The following is a 23,181-nucleotide window of genomic DNA, read 5'->3' as shown; positions in this document are numbered from 1 at the left end:
GAGCCCCCCTGTCTGGCCTTCTTGGTCATTTTTTAATGTTGTCCCCTGAAATATTGTGGCCGCTTAGGCTCTGAAAGCGGATGCCTTTCTGAGGAGGGCTTCCAAGCCAGGGGATGACAAGTTTATAGCACACGAAGCATAAGCGTGGTCCCTGGTTAAGGAAATTCCAGAGCGGGTGAGCTCCCATGCCATGCTGTGTCCCCGCTGGCATGCGGGCTTGTCCTGAGGATACCGTGAACCATGCAGTTAGAACTTTTATTCTAGAGACGCTAGATGATGGCACCACATCAGGCTTTTCAAAGATTCTCTCCAGACCATGAACGTTCTCTGCCTTCTGAGTCGTCACTTTCCTATTCCACAGATAAAACGAAAAAGTGAGGAAACGACTTCTGTCACCATGGCAGACACCTGGAAACACACCTGGAAACACACCCGGAAACATCTATCTCTGTTGGCAACGGGAAGCATTTGGAAAACGGTAGGCATCTTTTCCTTACCGATAAACAACTGGTTGTCCAAATGTTTGCATCGTTTGAGGTACAAGCCAAAAAAATTATTAGAACGTGTTTGGCCGGGCACGGTGGCTCACGCCTGTAATCCCAGCACTTTGGGAGGCCAAGGCGGGCAGATCACTTGAGGTCAGGAGTTCGAGACCAGTCTGGCCAACATGGTGAAACCCCGCCTCTACTAAAAATACAAAAATTAGCTAGGTGTGGTGGCACAAACCTATAATCCCAGCTACTTGGGAGGCTGAGGCAGGAGAATTGCTTGAACGTGGGAGGTGGAGGTTGCAGTGAGCCGAGATCATGCCACTGCACTCCATCCTGGGCAACAGAGCAAGACTCTGTCTCAAAAAAAAAAAAAAAAACCAACAGAGTATGTTTTTAATACCCAGTATAAACATGTCCCGGTACAATCTTTAGCTTATCTGAAAATAACGTAAACAATAGAAATGGGAACTAACGGAGGGGGCGGACATGCTGGGCACCAGGCTGCAGCGACACAGCAGTGCCAGGTGAGTTCCACGGTGGTGGTGATGGGAGCTTGCCTTCTAGGTGGGAAAGTGAGGGTGCACAAGCAAAAACGTTAATAATTCTGGGTTATCACAAGTACTGAGGGGGCTTAAAGACAGCAGCCGTGACTGGGAGGCCATGTTAGCTGGATGCTTGGAACAGCTATGCGAGGGGTCACACGTGAGCTGAGATGTGAAGGAGGCAGAGATCTCAGCAGAGGAAGGACCCGTGGGATGTGGGTGGGAGCGTTACCTATGTGGAGAGCAGCATCTGTGGAAGGCCGAAGGCGGGGAGAGGGCGGAAGGCTCGCAGGCAGAAAGGAGACTGGCCGGGGGTCCTGTGTGGGAAGGACTGGGTAGGAGAGCGGGGGTCACGGGTCCGACAGGACCACAGGGCTGAGAAGCCATCAGAGGGTGTTAAGCAGGGAATGTCACTTATGTTTTTATTATGATTTATGTTTTTCCGATACTAGCCTGGCTAGGGTGTGGAGAATGTGTCTGAGGGAGATGGTCGGGAAGTGTGATAGTCTGAACGTTTGTGTCTTCCCAAAATTCAGAGTTTGAAACTTCATCCTCAGTGCAGTGGTGCTGGGAGGTGGGGCCTCTGCGAGGTGATGAGGTCACGAGGGTGGAGCCCTCATGAATGGGATTAGAGTCCCTACTAAGAGAGCCCAGAGAGTGTGTTCGCTCCTACCATGCGGGGACTCAGTGAGAAGGCAGGCTCTCTCGAGCAGGTCGTGAGTCCTCACGAGACACTCAAATCTGCTGGCGCCTTGATCTTCCAGCCTCCGGAACTGGGAGCATCCTGTCTCCGTTGTTTCTGAATTACTCAGGCTAAGGTGGTTGTTACAGCAGCCCTAATGGACTAAGACAGGAAGCTACTATGTTCCCGGTGAAATGTCTGTGACTTGGTAACCACGTGGCAATGGAGATAGGGAGAAGTGGGCAGGTTAGAGCTATCCTTTGAAAGTAGAACCAATGGTATTTGTGGCTGAATTGGGCTGAGGATAGAAAGGGAAGCCGAGAAAAGAAAGGTGACTTTGATGTTTTGATATCAGACATTAGTTGGTTAGTGGCACCATTTACTGATTTGGGGAAGCTACAGTTAACTGGGAATTTAATTTGTAAAAACCTAAGTTTAAGGCATGTGGTATACAGTGTGGTGTACCGTAAAGATCCCCCTTCAGGACTGATGGCTGTCCCCAGCTGCCGGGAGTGGTGGCTGCTCACAGCTGAGTCTGTCCCCAGCACCCTCTCAGCAGAAGAGAGTGAACTCTCAAGATGGTGTTCGTCCTGTGATATACAAAGGCCTGCCCCCTTGCCTCTGTTTGAGACAAGTGTGAAGACAGCTGTTCCACTCTACAGCTCCCCATGGTACCTGTATGTGCCGAATCCTTTCTCACTCATTACGGGATTCCTGAGGGCACCTCCCAATCATCCTGCCCACAAGTCTCCATCTCAGACTGGCTCCTGAGAACCCAAAAGGAGGCAGCTGGTGCCAGGAGTGGACCTGGGAAGCAGACCCTAAGATAGAACTTTTGAGCTGCCAACACCTGCCAGCTGGATATGAGGCCCCCGCCATGTCCCCCTCACCAACCTAAGGAGAGAAGCCTCTGGCATCTGTATGGGCAATGATTAAGCCTTCACTGGTGGTGCAATAGCTCAGTCATTTGAAAGATACAGGGAAACAGAAATTCTAAGGCAAAGAAATTAAGCGGCTGTTGCCAGCGTTAGTGATGCATTGGAGAACGACAATAAAAATGCTAAAGATGATTAATCACTAATTTAAGGTGAAGTGTGAGACGAGGCCCTTATGTCTTAAGAAGGCAGAAAGAGCTGAGGATCAGGCCAGGCTTTAATGATATGACACAGAAGCTTCAGAGAAGGTTGACTTCTCAACCCCAGGAGGTTAGCTACACGCAGGTCAGAGTCCTGATGAGGAAGGAATGAGACTCTGGGATTGGAAGGGAGTATTTCAGTAAATGCCCTAAAAACTGAAACCCCGCATTCTCTAGACTCTTTCCAGCCTGCAGAAGTGGCCCTCTCTTCTCTGTTAAAGCTATCTATCACTGCTCCCTTGCTTAAAGATACTGAAGCCTGTGCCTTGCAAGATCACACAAATGCTGTGTTAGAATCGGCATCTCCCCCATCTCCCCTCCTGCCCACAGACAGATTCCTAAGTCACAATATAACCCAAGTGGAGGAGGAAAGGAACTAGATCCCAGGGGCCCCAGTACGAATGGACATGGAGATGCCAGGACAGTGTACCAGAGCAGATCTGAGGTGTTGGATAAGGAACAGTGGACATAAAGGTACAGGGCGAATTCTACCTGTTGCAGTGGGAGTTCTCTACATGGATTTAACTCCCTGCCAAGGACCCCTGGGGACAGATGGCTCACAGAATCTTGGCGACAGTGATGGCCTTGCACAGTGCAGTAGAAGTATTATGGTATGGGCCGGGCGTGGTGGCTCACACCTGTAATCCCAGCACTTTAGGAGGCTGAAGCAGGTGGATCATGAGGTCAGGAGATCAAGACCATCCTGGCTAACACAGTGAAACCCCGTCTCTACTAAAAATACAAAAAATTAGCTGGGCATGGTGGCATGTACCTGTGGTCCCAGCTACTCGGGAGGCTGAGGCAGGAGAATCGCTTGAACCCAGGAGGCGGGGGTTGTAGCGAGCTGAGATTACGCCACTGCACTCCAGCCTGGGGAACAGAGTGAGTCTCTGTCTCGAAAAGAAAAAAAGAAAAGTCTTGGGTCCAGGTAATACAACCTAGGGGGAAAGTACATAGAGAAGGGTGGAGGGCTGAGCTTGGGCACTCCGTCACTAGCAGGATGGCGGGGAGAGGGGAGAAGAGTCCGCAGTGTGTGGTGCTGTAGAAGCTGGGAGAAGGGGCTGTGTTGAAAGGGAGGGCTGCTGAGAGCTGGGGAACAGGACACTAGGATGTCCGTGCAACCTGATGCCATGACATCATTGGTGACCTGTCAAGAAGCATTAGTGTAGAGCAGAGGGCAAAAGCAGGGGAGTCATGACCGGAGGTGAGGCGGTGAGTGGAGAACTGCTGGGGTAGCGGGGCGTCAAGTGATGGCAGGAGGGCTGGCTTTCCAGGAGCGCTGGGCATTCCTTCCTTGTTAGGCAGAGAAAATGAACACACATGCAGGTAGATTTGTGCCTGGAAGCAGTAAATGCAAGGGCTTTTGCTGAGGCTATTACAGAGAAAGGGCACTGCAGTAAAAGATTCCAACCTCAGCAGGTTTGGCGCGGTGGCTCACACCTGTAATCCCAGCACTTTGGGAGGCTGGGGCGGGTGGATCACCTGAGGTCGGGAGTTCGAGACCAGCCTGACCAACGTGGAGAAACCCTGTCTCCGCTAAAAATACAAAATTAGCTGGGCGTGGTGGTGCATGCCTGTAATCCCAGCTACTCAGGAGGCTGAGGCAAGAGAATTGCTTGAACTCGGGAGGTGGAGGTTGTGGTGAGCAGAGATCATGCCATTGCACTCCAGCCTAGACAACAAGAATGAACTCCGTCTCAAAAAGATATAAAAAACGAAAAAAGATTCCAACCCCAGACGTTCTAGTCTGTGTCAAGGTCAGTCAACAAACCCACAGAGGACGTCCTGACCTTTCCCTTCTTGTAGCTCTGCTCCTCTGGCTCATTCCCAGCTGTGTGCGTCTACAGGCTTCTCTGCCCTGTGGGGCTGTGGGCTCCTGAGCAGGACTTCTGTTCTTTTGCGTTTTCTGCGGTTCTAAGAATTGCTTGGTCCCCAACAGATGCTCACTGGACACTTGCTGATGGAGAGCTCGTCAATTTCATCTAACAAACTGGAATCACTGGGGCCACGCAGGAATTGAAGCAGCTCATGAAGAAATCCCATGTCAACAGGGCAGTTAAAAGCCAACCCGTCGGGGAGGGCAGAACGGAGGAAGGACAAGAGGGTTCTGATACGTCCTGGATGCAGGTGGGTGATAGTTCTTGAGAATTAACACAAACTATGTGTTTTCCAGTGACCAGGGGGCTGCGGGCCCCTGGTGTGTTGTCCGTCAGTTTATTTTTTTAGTGAGATTTCTGGGGGCTACTCCAGTTTTTTCTTTTTTTTGTTGAGAGGGTCTTGCTGTGTTGTCCAGGCTGGAGTACAGTGGCACAGTCACAGCTCACTGAAGCCTCCAGCTCCTGGGTGTGAGCAATCTTCCTGCCTCAGCCCCCTGAGTAGCTGGGACTGCAGGAGTGTGCCACCACACTCGGCTAACTTTAGTAGAGACAGGGTCTTACTGTTTTACCCAGGCTGATGAACTGTTGGCCTCGAGTGATCCTCCTGTGTCGACCTCCCAAAGTCCGGCACAAAGGTTGTGGGTGTGGAGCTTTCTGCTGACTCTGGGAGGAGGTGGCCTCCCCATCCCAGTGAGGTCTGACATGCCTGCTCCATGTCAGGCTGAGATGCAATCCCAGTGGCCAGTGGCCATGTTTGTTCCCACTGTGGTAGTGTGGCACCCCTGTCCTGTCCCCAGTGCTGGGGGATGTGCAGGGCCATGATCCTCTGTCATACCTGCTGGTGGAGGGAAGCTGTGGGGGGTGGGGGCAGTGGATGGCGAGCTCAGCATGGTTGTCCGGCCGGCATGGCCAGGGTCTGCACTCTGCAGCACAGGTCCTGGAGCATGGGCCGCTCTGCCAGAGAGGTGGGTGCTCTGTACCAGATGTGCAGGCTCACGGCACAATGGTCAGACCCTCGTGTCCCCACTCAGTTTTGCAACCACACGGGGATGAGGCCAGGACTGAAAGATTTGTTAGCACTCGCTCAGGGAGATGCAGTCACCCCCCAGAACTGCATTTCCCAGTGACCTATGACACCGACCCCAGTTGTGGCCAGCAGGCTATGGCTCCCTGCAGCCAATTCCACGGCAAGCCAGGTGGCCGCCACAGCAGGGAAGGACATAGCCTCCCCGTCAGCCAGTGAGGACTGGCTTTCGTCTTTTACTTCACAGACAGCTTAAAACTATTATGGAAAAACATTTTATTACACATATTCAACTTGCTTCCAATGATAGGATTAATTTTTCATGTATAATGGCGTCCAATGTTCATCTTTTTCTTTCAAAACCAGCACCAAAAAGTAAAACAAAAATACCATGAGTACAGTATGTAATGCAAGTTAACTAATGGAAAATATATACATTGACTCTGAACTGAGAAAAGAACAATGGCGTTGCCATAGAGGATCTTTTCCTGGGTTCTGATCATATCAAGCCGTGGTCAACTGAGAGGGTTTCGTTTTGCACCAATAAAAATAGCACCATAGGATCGTGAGACTGTAGTTAGTAACACGTGTGCAAGCACAAAGGTACAGTACTTGAGGGGCAGTACAGGGTATTAACAATACAGAAACATCACTGCTGTGATCAGCGTCTAGTGGGAAAGAATGTCATGATGGGTTCACGGAAATCACTGCTCGTGCCATAAACAGAAGACGGGCTGGTAGATTTCAAGATGAGCTAAAAGAGCTCCAAAGATGCAGACTTTGTGGGGCTAATGGGGGTGTTTGACAATAACTCAATCCATCAATCAATTCTTTTCATTCTGAAGGTGTGAGGCCCTTGCCAGGGTGACCAGGGGGCATATTTAGGGGCCCCCGGACCAGGCAGGAGACCAGGCTGAGGCTTCCTTAGCGAGCTAGCCTGGCTCTGTTCCTTGGCTGCAGAAGTCTGTCTTTTGGTGGAATTAACAGTTCATTGGGGATGAGGGAGATGGAACCTCAGCTCCCCAAGAATTATTTGAGGGCTTTGGGATTCGGGGGAGTCTGCTGGTGGCCAGGCCTGAGTGAGTGGGGAGGACAGTGTTTTGCATAGGCCTCCGGGGTGAGGTGGGTCACTCGGTCCTGACAGACACTCATTTCTCTCCACAGAGCACCCACGGAAGGTTCTCAGCACTTCTCATTGATTCAAGTGGAAGTCAGTCAATTCCCTGACGTCCCTACCGCTTCTCTGCCTCTGGGGTGGTAACGACAACACGGCTCAGACAACGGGGTGGAGAGGGCAGACAGGTTTCTTTCTTTCTGATTTAAGCTAACTCTAAGGTTGTGACATCAAACAAAAACAGCAAAAACACAAACACAGCACCAGTAAATCAAGCACTTGGAGATGATCCCATGGAAATTAGCCCCAGAGAGGCCTTCTGTCTGAAATCATGGAGGAGTTGTTTCTCATGGTAAGTTCCTAGAACATAAGCACCCATGAAATGCCCACCAAGTTGGTGAGCAAAACAGGTCTCCTGGCATCCAGGATCCCTGTTCCCAGCCTGCCCGGCCTCCTGGGGGCAGGCAGGGTTCTACCATCCTCTGTGCTCTCAAAGAGGCTGTCCTGCTCATTGCTCTGGGCTTCTGAAGAGGGCAGAGCTCAGCTAGAAGGCGTGAGGGGCTGCAGGAGGGAAGGATCTCCATCATGCATCATTCTTGCCCCACCAAAAAGATGATGGGTCAATGATGACAGCCGTGACGCTGATGGGTGCCACAAAGTCTGGGCTACAGGAAGGCTCGGTGGGTGTGCAGCAGGGCTGGCCACATGGCGCTCCTCTCCTAGTCCCGGGGCATCAGGCTGAGTGGCCCCCGGAGAAAGCTAGCTGAGTGCCAGGGTAGAGCAGTCAGGCCTTGCTCTGCAGATCCTAAGCCTGGGCTTGCGTCCTCAGAGGTCCTACATGTTGTCTTAACTTCAGGTAAACAGCCGAGGTCGGTAGAAAGCCCTTGGGACATGGCACAGCATCTCTAAGGTGCAAAGCTTGAAGTCTGGGCCAGAGCCGAACCTCCAGGTAGGTGGGCAGGTGCCCCTCTGCTCCGACAAAGCTGGCCCAAGCTCACCTTCGCCTTAGGAAGCAACCCCATGGCCGTGACTAGCGTTTCATAGCACCTTGAAGAAAGGGCCTTCTGTTTCCCTACACGGTGGACAGCAGTGCTCTGAAAAGTAGGTGCTTCCCCAAACCCAGACACTCTCGGACGTCCTTACCCCGTGGGTGGGTGGAGAACTGTGTGGCACTGGTGTCCTCGTTGGCAGGGAGAGATTTACGCACTCAGGGATGAGACTTCCAAGACAACGCCCAGGGTTTAGAGACTGTTTTCAGGGCTGGGCATGGAGGCAATGTCCTGGTTCTCATGTGGTCAAGAAGGCGGATAAAGAGGAAACGGGGGCTGGGCAGCCCGGCCCGCTCCAGAGAAGCCGTGGGCAGCGGCTCACCAACACCTGCCCCTTCCTCCAGGCTGTCGCCGGCTTTCAGAATAAAGCCTCTTTTAGCGTGTCTCATTTTTGGGCTGTTTCCTCCACAATCCACCAAGCACTGGGAGTTCCAATGTCGAAAGCAAGCCGAGACAGGAGCATCAAATGTCGCCTCTCTCTCTCTCTCCACCGTTGCCTGCCAGAGGTACCTGGAATCTTAAAGTTATTTTGTGACTCATGCCTACTTTTTCCTCGCTGTAGAAAGCCATCCAGTGGCTGTTGACATTAGTGCTTCGGTACTTAATATATTGTTAAGTCCAGTCCAGGTGGTTGGATCCTTGGGGCAGCCTTCTGGAGGCGTGGCCACAGGGCTTGTGCACTGCGGGGAGTAGGGGGGCAGGCTTCAGACCTTGAGTCTGAGCTTTGAGTGACCCCCAGGCTGCGCGCGTCATGAGCTCGGCAGTGGCTGGCGCATCTTGTTTGCATAGAAGTCCCTGCAGGTCTGGCAGCAGCGCTGGTACCACCGCATGTCCTGGCAGAGGTTCTTTTCTCGGATGACCCGGCAGTACACCGTCCACTGGTCTCGCGTGCATTTGTAGGTCAGAGCAGCTAAAGGGACAGTAGAGAGAGAACACCTGGGGTCAGGGATGGCACTGGGAGGGCTGGTGGTCTGACTGGGCTCCCTCACCTGGTGCACACATCAACCCTGTGCACTGATTAGGCCATGCCTCCTGCCTGGGCACTGGGGGTGCCACTTGCTGTCACAGGGACGCACCCTTGCATCCATAACCCAACCACATAAGAGAGCATGGTGGTTTGGCTGCCTCTTCAGGGAAGAGGGCACAGGCCGCCTTGCTTCCGAGCCAAGTGGCATTTACTGCTGTTTTGTGGCCGAGGGTGCCATTACTGTAAGCGTATAAAACAGGACGACACGGAACAGTGGACATCAAAGGACCCCTAAAAGCACAAGGTCCAAGTACATACAAGTGGCCCAAATATCCTCCAGGGTCTTGGCTGTACCAAGAGAAGGCCCTGCGCCAGGGAGGGCTCTGCAAGTTATCAAGCAGGCTGTGTTCGCAAAAGCCACAGCTCCACTTCTGCCAGCTCAAAGGCGTCCCCCACCTGGGAGCAAAGGCGCTGGAAATCCCCTTCATTATTTCTCCAGGATTTCAATTTAGCAAAGCAGAAACTCTGTTAGAAGGAATCATCAGATCAGATTTTTTTTTTTTTTTTTTTTTTTGAGAAGGAGTCTCACTCTGTCACCCAGGCTGGAATGCAGTGGCATGATCTCGGCTCACTGCAACCTCTGCCTCCTGGGTTCGAGTGATTCTCCAGCCTCAGCCCCCACAGTAGCTGGGATTACAGGCATGTACCACCACGCCGCCTAATTTTTGTATTTTTAGTAGAGATGGGGCTTCACCATGTTGGTCAGGCTGGTCTCGAACTGCTGACCTCGGGCGATCCACCGGCCTCTGCCTCCCAAAGTGCTAGGATTACAGGCATGAGCCCCTGCCTTCAGCCAGATCATTAGGTGCTGGGGCATGGACTGGTAAGAGGCCAGGTTCCGAGCACCCAGGGCGAAACCACTCACAGCGTCTCAGCCCCTCTACCACGCCTGTCCGCTGCTCAAGCATCAGCCTAGGGTGTGTCCTGTATGTGCGTCCTCATGGCCTCATCAAAGATGCCCCTGGATCTTTCATTTCTAGAAAGAAGCACTTCCCTTCACACTCCTCATGCACAGGAAACCTACGATGTTTGCAGAACATTGTCCTGTGTTGGGCAGAGGGGAGCGGGGGACGCTCAGCGTCCTGTGTTTGAGACAGCAGTACGCAGACACCACTTTCACAACAAGGAATGGAATCCCATCTCTCAAACTTCTCTTCTACAGAACTGACAAATGTCAGCCTCATGTGACAAGTGGGGCCCAAGAGGAGGGCTTTCTGGCTGAAGGAACGTCACCATCAGGGAGGACTCACTGGGTGGGGGACGCAGCAGCCCCGGGGAACTGGCGCCAGCCAAGACACTCACCAAGGCGGGGGGAGGTGATGGTGTTGGCGTTGATCCTGTCGTTGCAGACCTCCTGGTAGCACTGTCTGTAGGGGGCGGGCTTCGAAAGGGCGGGGCACTCGCTGCCGTGGCGCCCCGTGACCTTGTGCATGCACTGCACCACCCGGGACTGCAGCCCCTTCCCGCAGGTCGACGAGCACTGCGGGAGACAGGACGGTCTGAGTGATGAACTCCGCGAGCTCGGCGTGGGGGCTGGGACGACGGCCTCACCCTGGCTGCCCCTGGGCTGGACCCTATGTGCCATGCCCAGGCGCTCGCAATCATTCAGGGCAAAAGGAGCAGCTGCCTGATGGAAGATAGTTTCAAGATGTGATGGGATGCGCGTGTGCCCTGCATAATGCACACTGCTGGAGCTGCAGAGGTGTGGCCTTTGGGAGGTGAGGAGGGTTCGATGTCATGAGGGCAGAGCCTCCTGCTGGGAACAGTGTGCTTAGAAGAAGGGAGAGAGACCTGAACTCACTTGCTCTCCACCCTGAGAGGACACGGTGGTCTGTAAGTCAGGAGGGCCTTCGCCAGACACCGGATTTGTTAGCACCTTGATTTTGGCCCTCCACCTCCACAACTGTAAGGAATACATGTCTGCTGTGTAAGCCACGCAGGTTTTGGTACTTGGTGATGGCAGCCAGCGGAGGCTAAGAGCTAAGACACCTGCCTGAGGTCAGGAGTTTGAGACCAGTCTGGCCAACATGGTGAAATCTTGCCTCTAATAAAAATACCAAAAAAAAAAAAAATAGCTCGGCATGGTGGTGGGCACCTGCAATCCCAGCTATTCGGGAGGCTGAGGCAGGGGAATTGCTTGAATCATGGAGGTAGAGGTTGCAGTGAGCCAAGATCGTGCCACTGCACTCCAGCCTGGTGACAGAGCAAGACTGTCTCAAAAATGTGTAAGGAGGAGGGAGGGAGAACAGAATCACAGAGCAACACAGGTCGACTCCTTGGGACTCTGGAGGCCTCTGCTCAGCTCCGTTGACCTGGTTTTAGCAAACACGCTGCCGCCTCGTGCTGCAAGGGCTGGAGATGCCAGGGATGTGTCTCAATTAACATTGTCAGCCACACGTCAGGGCGTGACTCTGGTATACAAGAAAGGTTGTACTTTATTTTCTTTTACTTAATTCTAAGCCCCTACCCTCCAGGCTTGGGGGAAATTCAACCCCAGTGATTACTGGGCTCTTCTCCATGTCCAAGACTGGGCAAAGGCCCCAGAGCCTCACACAGCAGAAGGTACTGGGGAGACCTGTGGTCATCAGGCCAGTCCTTCCTGGGGGCCACCAAGCCACGCTGCTCACCATCTCAAAAAACTTCAGAGCCTGGAGCAGAGTTGGGCGGTGGAATGCAGCTAGCATGAATTAACGTTTCAGCAGGTGTCTTACCTCTTAGCCTCCCCAGGCTGCCGTCACCAAGTACCAAAGCCTGCGTGGCTTACACAGCAGACATGTATTCCTTACAGTTGTGGAGGTGGAGGGCCAAAATCAAGGTGCTAACAAATCCGGTGTCTGGCGAAGGCCCTCCTGACTTACAGACCACCGTGTCCTCTCAGGGTGGAGAGCAAGTGAGTTCAGGTCTCTCTCCCTTCTAAGCACACTGTTCCCAGCAGGAGGCTCTGCCCTCATGACATCGAACCCTCCTCACCTCCCAAAGGCCACACCTCTGCAGTTCCAGCAGTGTGCATTATGCAGGGCACACGCGCATCCCATCACATCTTGAAACCATCTTCCATCAGGCAGCTGCCCTGTGAAGAATGCAGAGAGCTCTGTTTCTTCCTGTTAAGGAGTTGTGTCTTCGCAGACAAGTGTGTGTAATTAAGCAAGAACAACATCCAGGCACAGCCTGACTGCAGAGTTTATAGACAGGTGTGCCAGGTAAGGGAGCAGAGGCTTTCAGTCAAAATCATTCTTAGAGTCAGCTGCCTTCTATTTCAGTAAGAACAAAGCCTTTCACAGTTCAGGGCAGGGGTGCGGTGTTGCGGGTGCCCTCAATTATTCTGTAGTCAAAGTACTGCTTGGTAAAATGCCACTAAACTGAGTGACCTCAATCAAGGCTTATTACGGATCTTATGGAATCACCTGGGGGTTAAAAAAACTAGGTGGCAAAAATTTTAACCATCTTCTGCTAGAGACGGGACTTCATACTCACAGAGGAGGTGCAGGGGACGGTGTAAGAGATGTTTAAACATCACTTACAAGGGCCGGGCGTGGTGATGCACGCCTGTAATCCCAGCACTTTGCGAGGCCAAGGTGGGCAGATCACCTGAGGCTGGGAGTTCAGGACCAGCCTGACCAACATGGAGAAACCCCGTCTCTACTAAAACTACAAAATTAGCTGGGCGTGGTGGCGCATGCCTGTAATCCCAGCTACTCGGGAGGCTGAGGCAGGAGAATCGCTTGAACCTGGGAGGTGGAGGCTGCAGTGAGCCAAGATGGCGCCATTGCACTCCAGCCTGGGCGACAAGAACGAAACTCTGTCTCAAAAAATATCACTTACAAAAGCAATCTGGTAAGTAGTTGTGCCCAGAGACGGAGAGTCTACACCAACATGGTGGATGAAGGAAAAGGCCACCGTTCCCAATGCCGAACAAAGCCACGCCTACACAGCCGAAAGCTACATGCAAAGTCATACCAGTGCCCCATAAAACCATGCAACCTGGCCACTCAGAGAGGGACAGAGATTGAAAAAGGGCAGCATTCGAGTGAAGTCAGATATGACCACGTGTCCTCCGGCAAACGGACACGCGACTCAGCGTGGAGCCGGTGACCATGAGACCAACATTGCAATCATAGGTTGCACCATACAAAACTGCTTATGTTCAGTGTTCTGACCTCAAAGCATCAATTTCATAAGGCTCCATTTTATAACACATTAGAGAAACAAAACAGCAACATTCCTCAATTTGAATGTTTATAATGCATAACTTTAAAGATGACTGTATAACTACCTCAATAAGTTACTTATTAGGCAGGCATTTGATGAGTCCCCTTATACTCTAGAGACTTTTACATCTAAATGGATTACATAATTTAAAAGAAACCCTGCTCCCTGGGAAAACGGGCTTACCATATAATCAGCATTAACTTCTGTGACTATTTGCATGTATGAGGCCCACTTAAGAACAGAGGGCTGGGTGCAGTGGCTCCCAGCATTTTGGGAGGCCAAGGCGGATCACCTGAGGCCATAAGTTCGAGACCAGCCTGGCCCAAATGGTAAAACCCCGTCTCAACTAAAAGTATAAAAATTAGCCGGGTGTGATGGTGGGTGCCTGTAATCCCATCTACTTGGGAGGCTGAGACAGGAGAATTGCTTCCACCCAGGAGGCAGAGCTGAGATCACGCCACTGCACTGTAGCTTGGGCAACAGAGCAAGACTCTGTCTCAAAAAAAAAAAAAAAAAGGATACATCTGCTGACTGCTGACCTGCACTGCAGACTACACACCAACATCTCTTTGCAGATCTTTTTTGGGGTCACTGGCCATGGTGCCACCTACTGTAAAACACGTACTCAGTAGGGAAAGACAGGCATCTTCCTATTCCTTCCTGGGGAAGGGAGCCTGGGGCAGGGCTGTTGGATTCCTGGGGAGGAAACTGCACAGATGGATGGAGGAGCCCGCCTCACTCCCCGGCATCTCTTGAGGTGGCTGCGCCCTGCTGGCTGCAGAGTAAGCCCCACTGAGTCACTGCTGCTATGGGCTCAGCCTTGCGTGAGTGCCAGGAAGGCCTTCTGCGTCTTCTGTGAGTGTTGCTGATACACATGTGAAAATCACACAAGGGCCAGGGCTTCATCCTGTGGGCCTATTAAAACCAAGCACAGAATTGACAAGGTTTCTGCCTGGAAATGATCAATGACCATCGTACAACTCGGGCATTTAGGGTGACCCGGCAGACAGGTGTCCCCTCTGAAAGGTCTTCGCCTTGTGCAGCCTGCTCTGGGGCCGAGGGAGAAAGGGCATGGGGCATATCTCCAGCATGTGCAGGGGGCGTGCCCGCTCTTCATCACAGGCTTCCACGGCAGCGTGGAAGGTTCCACAACAGCCCTCACGGCTGATGCCAGCCTCCAAGGTTGGCAGGGGTCCATGTCTTGCTGAAAGCTGCAGAGGTAGGAGTGGTGAGTGTTCCAGTGACCCCATCTTCTCATGGACTGCATTCCATCCTCCTATGTGAACTAGAGGTGGTACTGAATGGAGCTTCGATTGGAGGCGGGAATCAAACAACCAAGTCACTGCCTGTCTCTACCACTCACTCATGGCCTTTCCTAGCATGGGTCACTGGCTTTTAATTTTCCAGTCTATAAAAAATTGCTCAATGAGATCATGGAAGGGTGTCTCCAAAGTCCTTCAACAGGGCCAGGTGTCTGTTCTCACTGTTCACTAGCGCCCCCATGAGGCAGGGCCAGGTCAGGGCGAGGTGAGAGGCAGTTTTGAGGGCAGGTGGTCTCAAGGGCTCTGCCCCTTGTATGCATTTTACTCTCATCAGAATTAGGTTTTGCTTAATTCTAGCTGGAGTCCTAGTGGGTGCTGTTCACACAGCTGTGGGCTGTGAGTGGCTCTGGCTCACTTGGAAGAAGTTTTAAGAATTTGGGGGTGTCTGCTTCACTGCCTGGAGCTGTCTGGGCCAGCCCCCCAGAGGATGCCTCCATGTGTTAGGTGATGTGTGTGTACCTACGTGACAGTTTGGTAGACAAACCATTATAAAAATTTACTATGTCACCATATGGTTTCCGGGATTAACTTTCCTTTTAGTGTGTTCTATAGTAAGAACTACTTGTATAATTAAAAATAAAACTGGAGAATTCTGCCAATGACTCTTTGGTGTAACCTGCTGGTGGTCCACTGTCCAAACCAGCTGCATTTTCATTTGAGCTGAGGTGGTGCTGGGCCTGCCCTGGCCTAAAATCCACAGGTAACATGCTCTCCATGACTGGAGTTTTGATGGGGAGGCCGTGCGGTGTGGGGCTTTCAGGTGGCAGGGGGACTGGGGACTGCTGGCATTCCACATCCCCACTTACTAGCTGTGTGACCTCGGGCAAATGGCTGAACCTCTCTGAGCCTCAGTTTATTTGCAGCATGAGGATAATAAACTCTTGCTTGTAGAACTGTTTCTTGGAGTAGAGGCAGTGTGGAACAGGTACCTAACCGGGGGTCTCAGACAGAGCGGACCTCACCAAATCCTGCTGTTACTATTCTCAACAGCAAATGTACGGCCAAGAGCACTGGCCAGGGAGCTCCTGGGGCCCAGCAAGGCTCGCTGCGGCTGCGTCACCTGGCCCACTCCCTGGGCACTCCCTGGGCTGCCGTTCTGTCACCAGGCCCTCCACAGGCAGGTGTGGACAGCCCGTCCGCCTGCAGCCAGACGTCAGGGAGCATAACTAGAGGCTGTTTTGGCCCTGAAGACAAAGCTGAGTCCACACAGGTCTGAAGGGGTTGCTGCTGAATGAATGACACCCTGTAACCTGAGCTGGGCCGAGGTGGGAGGCATAACAGAGGGATAACAGAGGCATAACAGAGGCGCGGGGCGAAGTCCTCCATGCTCCCCTGAGGCTTTGGCTTTAACTGAACAGTGAGGAGACTGCAGTGTCTCTTGATAGCATTGAATTTGCCCCAAGCATCACGGTGTAGCCATTTTTCAGGCTTTAAGAATCCAAGCCAACGGATACAAAAAAACGCATCTGGTCCTGTTTGAAGTGCTCACTCACCGCCGGTCCTTTTGCCAAGGGGCTCCTCACATCCACATTTTGTGTGGCTCCCCAGGACTCAGGTAACTGAGACAGAAATGGAGGCAGCCATAAATTTAAGCGAGAAGCTCCTTGCCGGGAAACCTGAAGTGAGTGGAGCCCCCTTTCCAGCAGGTGCCCACGGCTGTGCGGCGCAGCTGGCTGCCTGGTGGAGGGGCAGCCTCTGCCTCCGTCCACCACCCTCCCAGGCAGGGCGCGGGTGTCACTGGAAAAACAGTAACAAAATGGTTGATGCCCAAAGGGCAAGAAGTTCACGGCCACGGACGGAAGAGGTTCAATTTGGATGCACTCACGTGCTTTCTGTGCAAATTATTTCATGAAGTTACTGTGGAAAAGATTTCCCTTTAGGTAGAGTGTCCCACAAAAAGAGAAAAGATGTTAGGTTCCCCAGACCAAAGTGATAGGGTGACACTGTGCAAGCGTCACTGGCTGCTGTAAGCCGCCATCACAGCAGGGCCGAGCTCCTGCCTGAGCTGTGTACGGGCACCGGGCTTGTGCACTGAGCTTGTTCATCCTCACGCTGACAGCTGCTGTGGCCAGAGCTCGGAACACGGTAGGTACTCAATAAGGGATGTCTGCTGGGGACGCAGTGCCACCTTTCAGAGAGGCAGAATGTGAGGTCTCAGAGTGTCCACGTAAGTCTTCCCAACGCCCTGCCAGCCTGGCTCCTGCCCCCACCTGCCTGCACCACCCCCAACAGGGAGGAACCAGGTCTCTGTCACCCCTGCCCTGATGACGTCCTTCCCCGCCCGCAGTGGGATTCCCTTCTAGTTTCTCCCAGCTGTAAAATCACAACTGTTAATCACACCAGATCCCGACAGGATGTTTTGAGAATTAGCTCAAGGAGGCTGTAAAACTCTCAGGAAGAGGAAAAAACTCCAGGAATGTCAATTCCACGCTGGGGCTCTGGTTCCTGCAGAGTGGACCCAGGCAGGGCTGCCCCAGCCAGCTCCACCCACCAGCTCTGGGCTGAGCAGGAGCCCGGGATGGGGTGAAACAATGCAAGGCTGAACTCTCAAAGCACAGTGAAACCACCCTGTCCTCCCCACACAGTGAGTCTCTGAGGGGCCAGCCTGCCTCGGGCTGGTTTTGGAGAGCAAAGAAAGACACAGAATCCTGACAGTAACTGCATTTTCTACTGAAAAGGTGCTTAGCTGGTGAAATGTCAAAAGCTCTTCAAAAGCATTTTGGACAGACTTCCCCCCAGACTTGGCATGAGCAAGGAAAACCCCAGAAGCGGTTGAAACCTGAAATAGCAGTGTGAAACAACAGTGAAAATCCCCACTCTCTACGCCCTCCCGAGAAACAGGAAATGCTTTCATCGATACACACCCCTTCCGCTCCCCCTGCGATGCCTGGCCTGCCTCGTTCCTGGCACTCGCAGCTTCAGGTGTCCCTCATTCCTCTGAATTCGCAGCCTGCTGACCTGCAGATTGTGGCTGGGACCTTCTAGCCAGGGAACCAGGAGGCTGAGGTGAGCCCCCTCCATGACCTGCAGGGGCTGGGTCGCCTCCAGAGCTCTTGGAGCTCTTGAGCGCAGAGGAGACAGTGAGGCAGCTCTCATCCTCTCTCCTGGGGCTGGAGCTGTTCCCTGTGGGTAACTTTGCTTCCCACCATCAACTGCAAAGGCTGCAGCGAGACGCCTGCCCCAGGCCATGCCGCCAACACGTGTGGGTGCCCAACCGCACCATTTATGGGGCCTGAACCACACTCCATGGACTGTTTTTCGAATACATATACTTTTTTTTTTTTTAGACGGAGTCTCACTCTGTCCCCACGCTGGAGTGCAATGGTGAAATCTCGGCTCACTGCAACCTCTGCCTCTCCGGTTCAAGTGATTCTACTGCCTCAGCCTCCTGAGTAGCTGGGACTACAGCCATGCACCACCATGCCCGGCTGATTTTTGTATCTTTAGTAGAGATGGGGTTTCACCACGTTGGCCCGGCTGGCCTTGAACTCCTGACCTTGTGATCTGTCCACTTTGGCCTTCGAAAGTGCTGAGATTACAGGTGTGAGCCACCGCGCCCAGCCTCTGAATACATAAACATTTTACAGGCCCATGTAAGAAATGAGATTCTGATGAGAGCCGAGGCTGAGGACTACCCCAGACGGTGACTGTGAAAATGATGATGATCAAAACAAGCGCGTACTGGGCATTTCCTCTGTGCCAGGCATTGGCGCGAATGCTTTGCTTGGATGCCATTCACTTCTCAGTCAGCCCGATGAGGACTACCCCCAGACTCACCTGACGGCAAATGACGCCCACACAAGATGAGACAGGGCCCACAGCAGGGCTGGGCTGTGAACCTGAGTTGTCTTAACCACCTGCCCTGCTCTGAGGTCAATGACAAAAAAGCGCTCCTTAGGGATGATGGCTTCTGACCTGATACCCACATCCAGGCAGTGATCAGAACCTAGACTGCAGTAGAGAGGGGGCGTGGGATGACCAGGCTTCTCCACGCTCTGATCTCTCACTCGCTGCAAAGGTGCTGGTTTGACAAGGGACACTGAGCAAATGGAGGGACGGCAGGGGGCCCAGATGATAAAGGCACTCCTTTGGACCATTTGGCACAGCCCTGCGTCCCACCTGACTTCCCTGCAGCCACCCCTCCTGGCAATCTCCTGGGACCTCACTGCTCTTCAGTAAGCCCACGGCTCTCATCTGAGCATGGCCTGGGTCTCGGACTTCATTCTATAAAGCACGATCGCCCAGTGGCGGGCTCTGTGGACTCACAGTGTTCCACACCGAGGAAGTGTCTGCCCCCGCCCCAAAAAGCACTGAATTTTGATCACTGCCTTTCACTGGCTGCTCACGGTCCTAGGAGAGCGAATGGAGGATCTGCCTTTCTTGATCTGGATGCAGAGTGCTGGCTGCTGCCATGGCAGTGTTGTATGTCCCAGGAAAGGGCCCCAGGGTCCCCAGTGCCCTGCATACTTGATTTCTGATGCTCAAGTATTCTTCAATAAGGACTCAACTTTCAATTTCACAAAGGGAGGCCAAACATGCAGGATCTCCCAGAGGGATCACAGATTTACACTAAAGTGTAAATGACTGGCTCAGAGCCTTTGGGGGAGCAGATTTTGATGGGTGTGGTGGCTGGGGAGAGAGTAGACACTCGATTTTTAACGAGCACATGCCTGTGACGGTCACAGCTGACACATCTTACAGCTCAGCTCCTTCTTGTTTCAGATTCAGAATCTAAGCCTCTGACACTATCTTGCATTTGAAGCCAAGGTGGACTACCAGCCCTGCCATTTTCTAGTTGTGTGACTTTACGAAGAAAGCCATTATCACCACTCTGAGCCTCAATTTACTCATCTGTGAAATGGGGACAGGCGGTTGTGAGGGTCAAATGAGATGCCCTGAGTGAAAGTGCTTTGTCAATTCTAAAGCAATGGCGAATGTCACTGGCCACTCTCACTGATCCCAATAAAAGTAGTCACACCCTGTACCTGCACCTACCCCCGGCTGTGGCTCCCCAGGCAGGGGCTGTCCGGACCCCACAGTGCTGACTTCATACCTGCCCAGTGGGACTTAGCATGGGCCCCTATACCCAGGTCCTTGTCTGTCTCCCTCGAGGCCAAGTCACTGTCCACTCTTGTACCAACAGCACAGGGGCCGGCACAGAACAGCAACTCCAGAAACGCCGGCTGAACTGCAGTGACTCGGCACATGCTCACAGCAAGTGGAGGCCACAGTTGGGCCGGCAGGCCTTGTGGGGTGGGGTCAGGCCCCACCAAAGCAGGCACAGGACTCCGAGGCAGTGTCCCCACTGAAAGCTTTTTGTAACTACCCTCTCACGTGACACACGGTTCGTTCGTTGCTGAGATCATGGAACTCAAGCCTGCATCTGCCTGCCGAGAACACAGAGAGAGGCGTCTAACAGCTGGGTTTCTGGGGAGCACGCAGACATAACAAAATACACCCGAACCTGACCTCAGACCGGCTCACCCGAGGAAGGAGACGCTTAATCACCGTCAGCCTTCTACATTGCATCTCAAAAGGAGAAGTCAGAAGTCAGCCGGAGGAGGGAACGGTTGGCGCTGCCAGCCAGGTTAAGGAGAAAGATGCTAACCCCTCCTGCTAACCACGATGCCGTCTACAGATCACGGATATGGTGTGGAGGAATCTTTCCGGAAGGCACTGTCTTCACTTAAACACGATCAAACACCCGCCTAAGTCACGAACCCCACACCTACTTCATGGATCGGGACCCTTTCACAGGCAATTTCTAGAGGTGTAAGCCCTTAAGAGGGCAGGATTTTCTTTGTTGGGGAACGTGGCTGCTGGGCATCTATGCCGCCGCAGCTCCCGGCCGAACGCGTCACCAGTTCCTTCCCAGTTGGGTGTTCCAGAGGTGTTTCGAGGCCCTTCCTGCTTCACTCCCTGACTTCCTCCTAGGGCTCAGGGCACACAGACCCTTGAACACATACTGCATCACGTGACTGGAAAGGGCTCTGAGAGGTACTGTTAGCTCCACCACTTCATGGATCAAGACGCTGTCACTGTAATTTCTCGAGCTGTGAGCCTAGAAGGCTGGCTCAGGCTGTGCGGCGCTCAGAGGCCTCGCGAGTCGACCAGTCCTTCCACTGGCATCAGGGCGTCGATGACCACTTGCTTCTTTTCAGAGTAAGGGAACACTGTACTCTTCCCTTGGTCTGTTCAGTCAGTTTTCTTTAAAAACCTCATCCATTATAATCCCTCCCAAATGTGTTTCTCACTGGAAACATCCCATCATTCAGTGGCGATTAATGCCTCAGAAGTCATGCTATCTAGAAAGAAATGACATTTCCTCCTCCCCCATTTGAAGTCCCCGCCACCCCCAGAGGGGAATACATAGACCCGCATTCAGTGGGTGAAAACAATGATCAGCATTGTTTTCTGGAAAGAGCTACTATCCTGGGTGGGAAGGCAGCTGCAGGTCATTTATTCAAACATACCAGAGCCATAGGAATGCCCTAGGCAGGGATGGGAACATGAAGTGTGTCCCTCGTACATGACCCTGGTTAGGGTTTGGCTACTGACCAAGGTCAGGATGAGGGGCAGGGGCAGGGGCAGGGAGGGAGGGGCTCCATCTTCCCTAGGGGCCTGCCCGCCTCCCCAAGGCTCCGAGTGGCAGGAACGCTCAGCCATCCCTGGGCACCATCCCCAGCTCGCACCTGCAGCTCTTGGACCGGCCCATTCCTCACCTCCCTGGAAATGGTCTCATCTTTCTCAACAGCACCTTGCAATGAAGTGAGAGGAGACTGCTTGGATGGGGACAGTAAAGCTTCCATCTGCTGGAAGATTCGCCTTCTGAGCTTCCTCTCGTGCGACACAGGGAGTGAACGCCTGCTCAGCGCAGCACGCTGCTGCTGTGGCATTTGCCTCCCAAGAGCTAGAAACCGGACAACTGGCTACACGAACAACTTTCCACAGATACAGTGATACGCAGAGTGTTCAGCCTTCTCTCTGCTTTCCTGTTAGGCGCTTTGTCTGCTGCCTTCAAAGGCCGGCGCATGACAAGGTTTGGAGGCTGGTTACAGGAAAGGACTCCTGGGTGACCGCTTTAAAAATGCAGTGGAGCCCATGGGTGCAACCAAGGCACCGTCCGCAAGCTGGACAGCAAAGATGACACATCAACCATACAGTAAACCCAAACAGTCCGAAACAGAGAACACACTGGGAAGCCCCACCCTGTGGAATCTTACTTAGAGTGGCCTAGTCTCCGGGGAGTGAGGACATGGGGTTCCCACCCGCCCCCCCCCCCGGGAAATACATTCTTCCCACTTCTCCAGAGACAGCAGAGAGGGAAAAACGGGCAAGTTTCTCCACCTGAGGGGAGGACAGTGAGGGGCAGGTGGTGTGGGCGGTGCCCATCCCCCACCTCTCCCTGGTGATGGCAGCAGGAGGGAGGGTGGTGAGGTCGACAGTTAGGGTGGGGGTCTCTTGGTTCATGTCTATGCAGCCCCCACCAGCGTGCTCTGGCTATGCCACACACACGTGCCAAGTCCAGTTTCCCATCTCTGTGGGCCCTCTCTGCTTGGTAAAACCAACCTTCCCGCAGCTCAGCCCCAGGTTCAGGCTCTGGCTGGAGGCCCTTGCGAAGCAGTGCTAGATACCCCAACCCCGGATGGGCAGGTGTGGCTCAGGCCTGGAACTGACCGCTCCTCGCCTGTGCCTCCTGTCCCGGGACCCCTGTGGGCACAGGTGCCAACAACAGTACAGGCTGCAGAGAGGGCGTGACCGCTAGGACCCTTCCAATTCCCCAATGACAGTGACAGCTTTATTCCAGTTCACATCTGAACACTTAAGTGTCCAAACAGTGTGACTCTGCCTGTTACTGTGCTAGGCAGCTTCCCCTTCTACAGCTTCTGGATACTCTAACCACGAAGGTACAAGGTAATCATCAATGCTTTAGACGAGCCTGAACATTTGCGAACATGTTGCTTACGAATGAGAACCTGGTGTGCTGATAGCTCACTTACACGTCTCTGGGCTAGGATCAGTGACCTTTTTCACGGTGGGTCTGGATGTGTTTGGACAGAGAATTTCTCATTGTTGTCTACAAAAGGCCGGAAGCCCTACTGATAAGACAGGGTTAGGTCAGATCAGAATACATTAACCCTGGGGACTGTGCCCCAAAACACTGTGAACACTGGGTGGTGGATTCGGGGCAATGAAATGAAATGGGCTTAGTTGTCAAAGGACTTAGACACATATATTAGCATCTTGAAACCTCTAAGCATCTCTGAGAAACAGGCAGGGCCAGTGTTCATGATTCCCATTTCAGAGATAAAGAGACCGAGGGTCAGAGAGGTTAAGGTATAGAAGTGGAGAGTCAGAGCTGTAAATCAGCCCCGTAATGTCTCTCTTGCGTGAGTTCAAGTTCTCATGGTTCAAACTGCATTTTCTTCCCTCCCTCCCTCCTTCCCTCCCTCCCTCTCTCTTTCTTTGGTTTTCCTCCGTTGACCAAGCTGGTGTGCAGTGGTACAATAATGGCTCACTGTAGCCTTGACGTCCCTGCTCAAGTGATCCTCCTGCCTCAGTCTCTTAGGTAGCTAGGACTACAGGCATGCCTAGCTATTTTTTTGATTTTTTTTCTTTTTTGTAGAGACAGGGTCTCCCTATGTTGCCCAGGCTGCTCTTGAACTTCTGGGCTCAAACGATCCTCCTGCCTTGGCCTTCCAACGTGCT

At 52.9% G+C, this 23,181-nt stretch overlaps 1 protein-coding gene and 1 long non-coding RNA gene across 2 annotated transcripts in view; one reads left to right on the top strand and one right to left on the bottom strand.

Annotated features, from left to right (window-relative positions):
• The first annotated feature begins 370 nt into the window (after positions 1-370).
• Positions 371-8,256, top strand: LOC135274822 (uncharacterized). The gene is made up of 4 exons (XR_010342552.1): positions 371-478; positions 4,790-4,977; positions 6,916-7,217; positions 7,722-8,256. It is a non-coding gene; the product is annotated as an uncharacterized LOC135274822 (long non-coding RNA).
• ADAMTS17 (ADAM metallopeptidase with thrombospondin type 1 motif 17) overlaps positions 6,022-23,181 on the bottom strand; it is a 330,513-nt gene continuing 313,353 nt past the window's right edge. Inside the window, exons 21-22 of the mRNA XM_064375802.1 lie at positions 10,244-10,421; positions 6,022-8,824 (exon numbers count right to left, since the gene is read on the bottom strand). Of these exons, the coding sequence (XP_064231872.1) occupies positions 8,664-8,824; positions 10,244-10,421 (339 nt within the window). The 3' untranslated portion in view covers positions 6,022-8,663. The remainder of the gene's footprint in view (positions 8,825-10,243; positions 10,422-23,181) is intronic.

The sequence above is a fragment of the Aotus nancymaae genome, unplaced genomic scaffold, assembly GCF_030222135.1.
Source record: "Aotus nancymaae isolate 86718 unplaced genomic scaffold, 86718_ANA_hifiasm-v0.15.2.pri h1tg000014l, whole genome shotgun sequence".
Classification (NCBI taxonomy): Eukaryota; Metazoa; Chordata; class Mammalia; order Primates; family Aotidae; genus Aotus; species Aotus nancymaae.
Note: the sequence above shows the minus strand (reverse complement) of the source record. Positions and strands in the feature narration are given on the sequence as shown.